The following is a 9,821-nucleotide window of genomic DNA, read 5'->3' as shown; positions in this document are numbered from 1 at the left end:
CCTCAGGTGTCTCTGGGGCCCCTCACGGGCTTCCTGAGTGTCCTCTGGCGAGTACTCCTTCCCAGAGTCCCACAGATGTCCTCTGCTCTCGGACTCAGAAAAGCCTCTCGGGGACCCGGGGGTGAGGTGTGTTTCCCCCTTTCCCGCTCTGTGCCTGGCTCTGGTCCCAGGCAGGGCTGCTATCTCCGCGATCAAGGGGCGGGCAGGACAGCAGTGGGCACGTGCTCGGCCTCCCACCCTGTCCGGGACCCTGCTCGCCAGCCGTGGGCGGTTTGGACCAAACTCCCTCCTCCTCCCTGCTGTGGGCCCAGCCTATAAAGCCACCCAGGACGTCCCCGCCGCCCCTGGCCCCCTCCCCTGACACCCAGTGCCACAATGGCAGAGCTGCCGGTGTCAGAGATGCCAGGGGACCCCGCACTGTGCAGTGGGCGCTTCATCATCAGCACGCTGCTGGGGGGCGATGAGCCCCCACCGCCGGCTGCCTGTGATAGCAGCCACCCCAGCCACCTGACCCACGGCAGCACCTTCTACATGCGTACCTTTGGCTACAACACTATCGATGTGGTGCCAGCCTACGAGCACTATGCCAACAGCGCCCTGCCTGGAGAGCCCCGGAAGGTCCGGCCCACGCTGGCCGATCTGCACTCCTTCCTCAAGGTAGGCACCATCTCAAAGCCTGGCCACTTTCCTGCTGTGTGACCTTGACCCAGTTACCTAACTTCTCTGAGCCTTGGCTCTGTCATCTGTGCTGTGGGGACAGACAGTTGTCTTCTTCATGGGTTGAGAGGCCTGAATGAAATGCGGGCATGGAAGCCATAAAGATCCGGACACATATTGTAGTGTTTATTGTCCAGTCATTGGCAACACAATCATCAGTCTTGGCCTCCTACAGAGGTAATGAGCTCCCGGGCGTGGCAGTGCACAGAGGCTGCACACACCTGAAAGAGAAAGGGACATGGGACCGAGGGAGGTCTGCAGCAGAGGGGAGGCTGGACCGTGGAGGGTGTGGATGGGGAGCCGGATTGTTGGTGCCTGCCTGACCTGCGGCCTCTGGGCTCCAGCAGGAAGGCAGCCACCTGCATGCCCTGGCCTTTGACACCCGGCCCAGCCATGAGATGACCGACGGGCTGGTGGAGGATGAGGCAGGCACCAACAGTGAGAAGCAGCCTGGGGAGCCTGTGCGCTTTGGCTGGGTCAAGGGGGTGATGGTAAGTAGGGTGTGGATGGGATGCCCAGGAATGCAAGTGGGGGAGACATGGCTCTATCCAGGGGCAGCTCTGACTCTCAGGTCTTAGTGGCCAGGGTAGACCCAAGGCCCAGCCTGGGCCGCAGTTTCCCCATCTGCAAAGCGACCTCCAATTTTCCCTGGTTTTGTGCTTCTCCAGCCCCATGTATTCCCCAGGTTGATATCTCACCCTGGGAAAGATCTCTGGATACCTGCTTGTCCTGTGGCATTGGACAAGTTAGTTAACCTGTCTGTGTCTCAGTTTCTTCACCTGCGAAATGATGAGAATTAAATGAGTTAATAGACGAACACTGGGTGTTATACTATATGTTGGCAAATTGAATTTAAATTTTTTTTAAAATTTGCGTACCAAAAAAAAAAAAAAAAAACAAAAAACAAAACAAAAACAAAAACAAAAACAGACCGGCTTGGATCAATGCCTTCCTAGGAATTATTAGAAGAAAATGTTTTCCCCCGTAGCCACCAGGGGGCAGCACTAAACACACAACTCCAGGAGCGTGTTTTGTCGTTCCCCGGTGATGGGAAGGGGAAGGCGTCCTGCAGGGTAGAGCACCAGCAGAGAATCAAATGAACTTTGGAAGGCATTATGGGACTTTTCAGAGGGGATCGCATCCCTAGAAGGCTTTGGTCCTGCTTCGGGAGGGGGTGGGCGCAGGAGGCCTGGATTCCGACCTTACTCTGCCTACTGGCTGTGCTTCCTTGTTTCCATCTGAACTGCGAGCTCCCCTCCACCCCAGCAGCTCATATATGGAGTATGGATCTTCCCTCCAGGCTGCGGGCCGTGTTCAGTATCTCGGAGCACACAGAGGGCCTTAGAAGTCTCCCCACCTCGTAAATCCCACATGCTCCTGCCCCACCCCAAGAACTTGGCCGGAGCCAAAGACCACAGCAGCACCCCCACCTCCCTGGAATTCAGTCTCAGCTGTAGCCTCTGTCTTTGCTTTAAATTTGGAAGCTGAAGTCACAGCAACACGAGCGTTGTTTCTGCTTGTGTGTGGGGCCTTGGCTCAGCTGGCATTTGCTGTGCTCCCCAGAGATGCCAGGCCCTGGGCCAACAGCTGGCCACTGGGACCATGGCTGGGGCTGGCAGACACAGAATCCTCACCTCCTGGGTGGGAGGGGCAGGTGGATCTCTGGGTACGCCTGCCCTCCCTGCCCCACAGAACTGGAGGGGCATTGAGGTAGGAACCCACTGATGTAAGTAGAGCAAAGAAAGGACCCAGGGTCCCCTAGGTCAAAGTTCCGATGCCATACCATGACTGGGGACAGGGACTTGTGTGTTTGGCTTCGGGATATCCAGCCCACCCCTGACCCCTAGCCTCTGACCCCTCTCTCATCCCAGATCCGTTGCATGCTCAACATCTGGGGCGTGATTCTCTACCTACGGCTCCCCTGGATTACAGCCCAGGCAGGCATTGGTGAGTGCCACCTCTGGAGGGAAGGCGAGGGTATGCCTGAGACCTGATCCTCCCAGACCTCCATCCTGAATTTGGGGTACAGAGCCACAGGCTCCTGCAGTGACAGAGGTCAGGGAAGTGTGACAGAGGAGTCTAGACATGGAGTAATCAGGCCTGGGGTCTCTCCCCGGCTCTGTTTGCCCTCAGTGGGTCACTCAGCCTCTTGGAGTAAATCTCTACTGCATAGCATCCAGGTTAGAAACTTGTGCTCTGGACAGACACCAAGGTTCAGTTGCTAGCTCTCATGCTGTGCGACCTTGCACAAGTTTCTTAACCTCTCTGAGCCTTAGTTTCCTCATCAGTAAAATGGATGTGATAAGTGTCCCTACCTCACAGACCTATTGTGGGATTTCTATGATGTATGTAAAACAGCATAGGACTTGGCACCAAAGATGCTTATTGAGTGGTGACTTTTTTATTCCTAAAGGAGGGTGACTTCCCATGGGCTCATCAGCTCCCTGGCTGTTCAGAATATACCAGGTGGGAGACAGAGACCCATTTTTCAGATGAGAAAACTGAGGCCCAGAGAAGGGAGGTGACTTAGGTGGTATGGCAAACCAGTTGGCTGAGTCAGGTTCCTCATGTGGCTCCTCACCTGGGAAATGCCCCAGCTGAGTTTTTTGGTGACCACATCCCCACCCACCCCACAGTCCTGACCTGGATCATCATCCTGCTGTCCGTCACCGTGACCTCCATCACCGGCCTCTCCATCTCAGCTATCTCCACCAATGGCAGGGTCAAGTCAGGTGGGCCCCACCCCACCCCAAAGGCCCTCCTCCTTCCTGTCACTCCCCTGGTCTTCCCCCTGGGAATGGGCCTCTGAGCACTCCCTATCAAAATGGGGATGCCCCAGCCTGCTCCCCCTGGTTCCAGGTGAAGGCTTTGGGTCCCCATGGATGGGCTGGGGGTCCCATGGTTACCCTCTCCCAACCTCTGTGTCTGCTTGCCCCAAGCCCACCCCAGCCAGCTGACTCCTCTGGTTTCATGGCTCTTGGCTCTGTCCCCAATAGGTGGCACCTACTTCCTCATCTCCCGGAGTCTTGGCCCAGAACTAGGGGGCTCCATTGGCCTCATTTTTGCTTTTGCCAACGCTGTGGGTGTGGCCATGCACACCGTGGGCTTCGCGGAGACCGTGAGGGACCTGCTCCAGGTGAAGCCAGAGGGAGCCTGGGCAGCCTACCTTGCTCCCCTCCAACCCCGACTGGGCCGGGCCCTCCCTCCCGTCTGCCCAATTTTCCCAGTCAGGGACCGAGGCCACAGTCTGATCCGCTGTGGGTGACCATGATGATATCATCAAATAAAGACCATTCCTTGAGTCCCCTTCAAGGGTGTGTGTTGCCTTTAGGGTCAAATTGTCCAGGCCGAGACAGCAGCCACTGTGGAGGCTCTGCTGGCAGGGAAGGTGCTTGTGTTTGTGTGTTGCTATGAGAGGGCGCCCATAGTTGAGGTGAATCCAGGTGGAGGAGTCTGGAGGGTGGGCTGTTCCGAGGGCAGCCTGCAGCCTGGCCTGTCCCCCTCCCCAGGAGCATGGCACACCCATTGTGGACCCCATCAATGACATTCGCATCATCGGCGTGGTCACCGTCACCGTGCTGCTGGCTATCTCCCTGGCTGGCATGGAGTGGGAGTCCAAGGTGAGGAGGGGATGTTGGAAGTGGTGAGGTGGAGAGGTGGGAGTCGTGAGGCCTCGCTCCCAGTCCAGGAGCAAGTCCCAGTCTTCTTGGTGTATCAGCTAGGCTTTCAGCTCTGCTGCTGTGACAAATAGGCCCTAGGGATCAGGGTCTTGAGCAAGAGTGGTGTGTTTCTCTCTCCCGTAACAGTCCAGGTGTGTGTGGTTCCTGCAGCTCAAACACCCAGACCACTTCCGTCCTATGGCCTCTCTCTCCCTGGGTGTGCCCTTCATGCACCTGCTCCATGGCGGCCACCAGGGCCACCAGGGCCACCGCCCAGTCAGCAGGGAGGGGAGAGGGCAAAAAGGAGGGACTTCTTTTTCCTTTTCTTTTTCGGGCACCACCTTGGAGTTGCACACATCCCTCTGCTCACATCCCATCAGCCAGAACTTGGTGTCATGGCCACACCTAAGCTACAGGCAGGGAGGAGGGATGCATGCTCATGGGAACTTGTATCCAGCCAAAATTCAGAGCTTAGCAGGGAAGGAGGGCTGAATAAATATGGGGCGTCAGTGGGCAGACTTGCCAGATCTGGCCTCCACCCCCCACCCCTGTGTCTCCTCTCTCTCTCTCACTCTGGCCTCCAGCTCCGCTAGCCTCCTCGCTGTTCTTTGAGTGTCCCCAGCTTATGCCCTCTGCTGCTCACTCCTCTGCCTCCTTTGGATCCTTGAGTTACCTTCGTCAGCTGCTCTGCTAAAGTAGCCCCGACACGGTCCCTCTCACACCCTCGTTCTGACCCTAGAGTCATGTTCCATATTTATCAGCAACACAAAAGCCTTGCTGTATCGCCAACTCCTAGAACGGGGCTGGCAGCCTAAGGGGTGTAGATGAATGAATGAATGAATGAATGAATGAATGAATGAATGGGGGAAGGAGAGGCCCTGGGCAGGTCCTGTCCTGCTGGGGCTCCCTGAGCATGAGGCCAGGCCGTCTGACCTCTAGGGTCTTTTATCCCTAGGCCCAGGTGCTTTTCTTCCTTGTCATCATGGTCTCCTTTGCCAACTACTTGGTGGGGACGCTAATCCCCCCATCTGAGGACAAGGCTTCCAAAGGCTTCTTCAGCTACCGGGGTACGTGCAGGTTGGGTCCATGGCTCTGGAGACAGGTACAGCTTGTCCACCCATCTGGGCCATTCTGTGGGCAGTGGGAGGACACGACCCCCAACTCCTAGGACCACAGAAGCTGCCAGAGAGGAGGAGCCTCCTGCCTGTCTGGCTGGGCCCAGCCTTCCAGGGGGCCTGACTCAGGCTTTGGTCTTGCAGGAGACATTTTTGTCCAGAACTTGGTACCCGACTGGCGGGGTGCAGACGGCAGCTTCTTCGGGATGTTCTCCATCTTCTTCCCCTCCGCCACAGGCATCCTGGCAGGTGCCAACATCTCTGGGGACCTCAAGGTGAGTGGGACACTCGTCCCCCTGCTTCCTGGCCCTGTCCTCCCAGGATCTCCAAGACCGCGGGGCCAGAGCTTCTAAAACCCAGTCGAGTCCAACTCAACTCAATCCCAGCCAAGCAAACCAACTCTGTTCATTCCCCTCCATTCTGAGGTTGTTGATTGACACCAGCTAGGCCTGGAGGACCACCCTGAAAAGGGCGGGTCTCCTCCCTAGTTCCCAGGGTCTCTCAGCCTCAGGGGGAAGACTGGGCCAGGTCAGACTGGTTCGTGCACCTCCTTGCTGGGCTGACCCCCCCCCCACCCGGGCTCTCCCTCTCAACTGCTCAGAGGTCCAGGCTCCCGTCCACCATCACCGCTGTCCCCTGTCCCCACGTCCCCTGCCCCAGCCCCCAGGATCTGCTGTTTCCTCCATGTTGCCTGTCTTTCCTCCACATTTTTATCTCTGCTGCGCTCTCTCCCTGGGATGTTTCTTTACCTTGAGAAGTTCTGTTCCTCGTTGAAATAACACCTCCGTCCTAAAATCTTTCCCAGCCCTTCTGCCAGAGTCATGGGTCCCCTTGCATGTGGAGGTCAAGCCATTTATGAGTCTCTTCCCCCTTCCAGTTCTCTTTATCTGGAGAGCTGAGGCCTACCTCAATGTCCCCACTCCCAGCTGAGAGGCAGACATCTACTAGGTGCTCAGTCCATGTTTGTTGAGTGAATAGTGGTGAAATGTATTGAATGGGAGATTTAGAGAAGAAGCACAAAGCGCTATAAAGTGGGGGAGGAGAGACGGACGTTGGCAGGGGCTCTAGCCAAACTCCTGGGTGGAGGTGGGGCCGGAGCTGGACTTTGAAAGCCAAGAGGTCCAGTGGTGTCTGGGCTGGGGCAGTGTCAAGGAGAGAGATGGTGTGCAAGTGGAGTGAAGGCGGAGAGCCTGGCCCGGTGCTAGGAACACTTCCTCCCACACCCAGCCTCCAGTCCCACTTGAAAGGGGTTCCTTGATGCATTTTCTTAAATGAATTAAGAATTGTGCCTTGGAGACAGTCTCCACCCCACCTGGCTCTGAGTGAGTGTGCCCAGGGGGAACAGGACATGGCCTGGAAATCAGAGCTGGCCACATTAGCCCGGCTCCTGTCTTCTCTCTGGGGAGCAGCCAGCAGAGGCCTGGCCTGCCTGCCTGCCTGCCTGCCCCGAGGTCCCTGCAGAGGCCGTCCTTGTGCTCAGCCCGGTTCCCCTGCCAGCTCTGTCACAGAGCATCGTAGCCTCACGATTCATCCAGACGCTTCGTGCAGCCTCTCAAGTTTCCAACCATCGGGGTGTGCAGGTGTCAGGGGCCAGGCAGCTGTTCTGGAGCTGCAGGTGGGGCAGGGGGTGCACCTTTGCTCTGTCCTAAATGCCCTCAAGCCTTAAAGGGGACCTTCCCTCCTGAATCCAGCCCTCAGCCTGTCCTGTGAGACAGGGTGTCCTCAGCAGAAGAGTAGCTCCTTTCCATGGAGACTTGAGGCAAGGCCCTTAAAATATCTCGGGGCTTCAGCTTTGCCAATGGTAAAACCGACACCACCCCTTCCTATTGCAAAGCAGAGAATGAGGATTCCCTGCTTTGAACAGTGCCTAGCAGGGAGGAAGTACCAAAGGCTGGTAGTCAAGGTCATGGTAATTTTTTCCATGTGGCTGCAGGGTGGCTCGTTCTTCACAAAAGTTATCCTCGGGGGTGACTGTGAGGGCTCATACCATCGTCACCCAGATGTCACCCAGAGCAAGCCAAGCTCAGAGAGGGCTGGGGGTCCTAAGTAAATAGGACGTGGCGTTCGCTCGATGGTGGAGATGGAGCGCAGAGGAGGGTAGGTCACCCCTGGGGACATGGAGCAAAGTCAGACAAGGTGGCCAGAGGCCACCCCAGAAGGTGACATAGGAGCCAGGACCTAAGGGGGTGATGTCAGAGTTCCCATCATCACTATTAATCCCTCACACCTCCCCAGCCCCCTAGTGCTTACAGAGCAATCTTGTGACCGTCCCCCTGTGCTATGGCCGAGGAAAGCTTTACTAGCTTAATTTTGCAATGGGGAGGCTGAGGCTCAGAGACAAGGGGCTTCCTAGTGATGTGGGGTCAATTCCTTGCCTGGTGTGGCCCCAGGGCAGGTTCCTGAGCACAACACGGTTCCCACTCCTGAGTGCTCCCATTTATGGGTGCTTACTGCCTGCCGCGTATCATCCTGAGGCATCATGAGGTTCAGGGGCTTGTCCCTCTCTCATGGCTGAGAAGAGATGCTGGGATGTAGACTCAGATGTGCCTGACTTATGAGCCAGGGGCGGAGATTTCAGGCCAAGAGGTGGGGGCCTGATGGAGGCCGGGTGGAGCCATCTCCTGGGGACGCTGACACCAACCACCACGAACACTGGCGCTTAAAACAACAGACATTTATTCTGGCATATGGTTTGGGAAGTCAAACGTCCACAACAAAGGTATCAAGGGCCAGGCTCCCTCTGAAGGCTCTAGGGGGTTGGGGTGGGGGGTCCTTCCTCTCTTCTCCCAGCTTCTGGCGGCTCTCACAAGCCCCAGCCTTCCCTGGCATGGAGCTGCCTCTCTGCAGTCCCTGCCCCTGCCTTCCTGTGGCTTTCTTCCCTCCGTGTGTCCTTGCCTCTTCTTTCAGGAAGACTGGTCACTGGATTTAAGACCTGCCTAACTGGGCAGGACCTCATATTAACTAATTACTTTTGCAAAGACCCTTTTTCCAAATAAGGTCAGATTCTGAGGTTCTGGGGGAACAGGAATTTTTGGAGTCTCCATTCAAGCCACTCTAGGTGGGATGGGAAGTTAGGCCAGTCTGCTGGCCTAGGGACCAGGGACTGTGTGCTTTACCTAGTCACTCCATCCTGGTACACGACAGGGCTGCAGGGCCCCCAGAGCAGAGACCTTGGCCTCCCTCCCGCTCTGCACCTCTGTGTCTACTTTGCTCTGGCCTGCCACTCCCCTCCGCCCATCCCCTGCCTTCAGAGCTACCTCGTCGGTCAGTCGGTCGGTTGGTTGGTGGTCTCCTTCACCATGAGGCCTCCCGTGGTTCCTGCAACCTGTTGTGCTCTCTCCCTGCCCTTGTTCTGCAGCACACCCCAGTCTGCCCTGTGTTGGCAGGATCTTGCCTGTACCTCTTCTCCCTGGGCCCAGGGTCCTCAAGGTGGGGCCAGGACTTGGCCATCACTGAACGACTGTTGGTTCCAAATCAGGCTCCTGAGTGTTTGAGGCAGAGAACCGGGTCGTTGCCAGCCTTGTTTGGACCTGCCTGAGATGCTGAACCATGTCATGGTCCCTCCAGCTCTGTAATTTGTGGTCCTACCTGCCAGCTGTGCAGAATGGCCCGGGAAAAGCTGGGGAGGTGCATGGGTTTACTCCCAATGCCCATGTGGCCTGCCATGGGGTTGGGATCTATGCCTGGAGGGAGGAACCTGAGGTAAAAATTCCAGCCTGTGTTACTCCACAGTAACATTGTTACTCCACAATTTTTCCTCGGAGGGGAGAGTTTGGGGCTTGTCTGTATATTAATTGCTGTGGTACCACACAAACCAATCGGTGCATAATAGTGATCAATTTGCAACCAGCGTGGCCGGTGAGCCGGGCCCTGATCTAGGAGCCTGATGCAGATTAATTCACCCAGCCAGCAGTCCTGTGGGGCGGCAGGGGCTGAGGCATAGGAGACCATGCCCCCCATCCAGCCGGTCACCTGGGCTCTCAGAGCCTGGTTGTATTCTCAGCCCCATGTTCTTGTGTCCCATCCTGCTCTGTGGGTTGCAGTCGTGAGGGTCCTTCCTCCCTGGGCCCTGGGGAAGGGGGCTCTGAGAGGCCAGGTCAGGGGTTGCTGGCCCACCTCTGGCCCCAGACAAGGGCAGGACCTGGAAGAAGGCCCAGAGGCTGCCCTCCTTCCCTCCCTCCCCCTTCCCCAGGACCCTGCTGTAGCCATCCCCAAAGGAACACTCATGGCCATTTTCTGGACCACTGTCTCCTACCTGGCCATCTCAGCCACCATCGGTGAGTAGCCAGCCCAGATCGCTGGAAGGGGCACAGGGTACTTGGCTCTCCAA

The 9,821-nt window shown here is 57.0% G+C and overlaps 1 protein-coding gene across 4 annotated transcripts in view; it reads left to right on the top strand.

Moving 5' to 3' along the window:
• Window positions 1-330: 330 nt before the first annotated feature.
• The window catches only part of SLC12A3 (solute carrier family 12 member 3), a 35,430-nt gene continuing 25,939 nt past the window's right edge, over window positions 331-9,821 (top strand). For 2 of the 4 annotated variants that reach the window (XM_025448334.3, XM_049104120.1), the window contains exons 1-9: window positions 331-657; window positions 1,062-1,208; window positions 2,589-2,664; window positions 3,354-3,449; window positions 3,714-3,853; window positions 4,227-4,337; window positions 5,332-5,443; window positions 5,636-5,766; window positions 9,684-9,768. In XM_025448334.3, the coding sequence (XP_025304119.1) occupies window positions 376-657; window positions 1,062-1,208; window positions 2,589-2,664; window positions 3,354-3,449; window positions 3,714-3,853; window positions 4,227-4,337; window positions 5,332-5,443; window positions 5,636-5,766; window positions 9,684-9,768 (1,180 nt within the window). In that variant the 5' untranslated portion in view covers window positions 331-375. The remainder of the gene's footprint in view (window positions 658-1,061; window positions 1,209-2,588; window positions 2,665-3,353; window positions 3,450-3,713; window positions 3,854-4,226; window positions 4,338-5,331; window positions 5,444-5,635; window positions 5,767-9,683; window positions 9,769-9,821) is intronic. The other 2 variants (XM_049104129.1, XM_049104132.1) reach the window with 2 other exon arrangements.

The sequence above is a fragment of the Canis lupus genome, chromosome 2 (assembly GCF_003254725.2).
Source record: "Canis lupus dingo isolate Sandy chromosome 2, ASM325472v2, whole genome shotgun sequence".
Classification (NCBI taxonomy): domain Eukaryota; kingdom Metazoa; phylum Chordata; class Mammalia; order Carnivora; family Canidae; genus Canis; species Canis lupus.
Note: the sequence above shows the minus strand (reverse complement) of the source record. Positions and strands in the feature narration are given on the sequence as shown.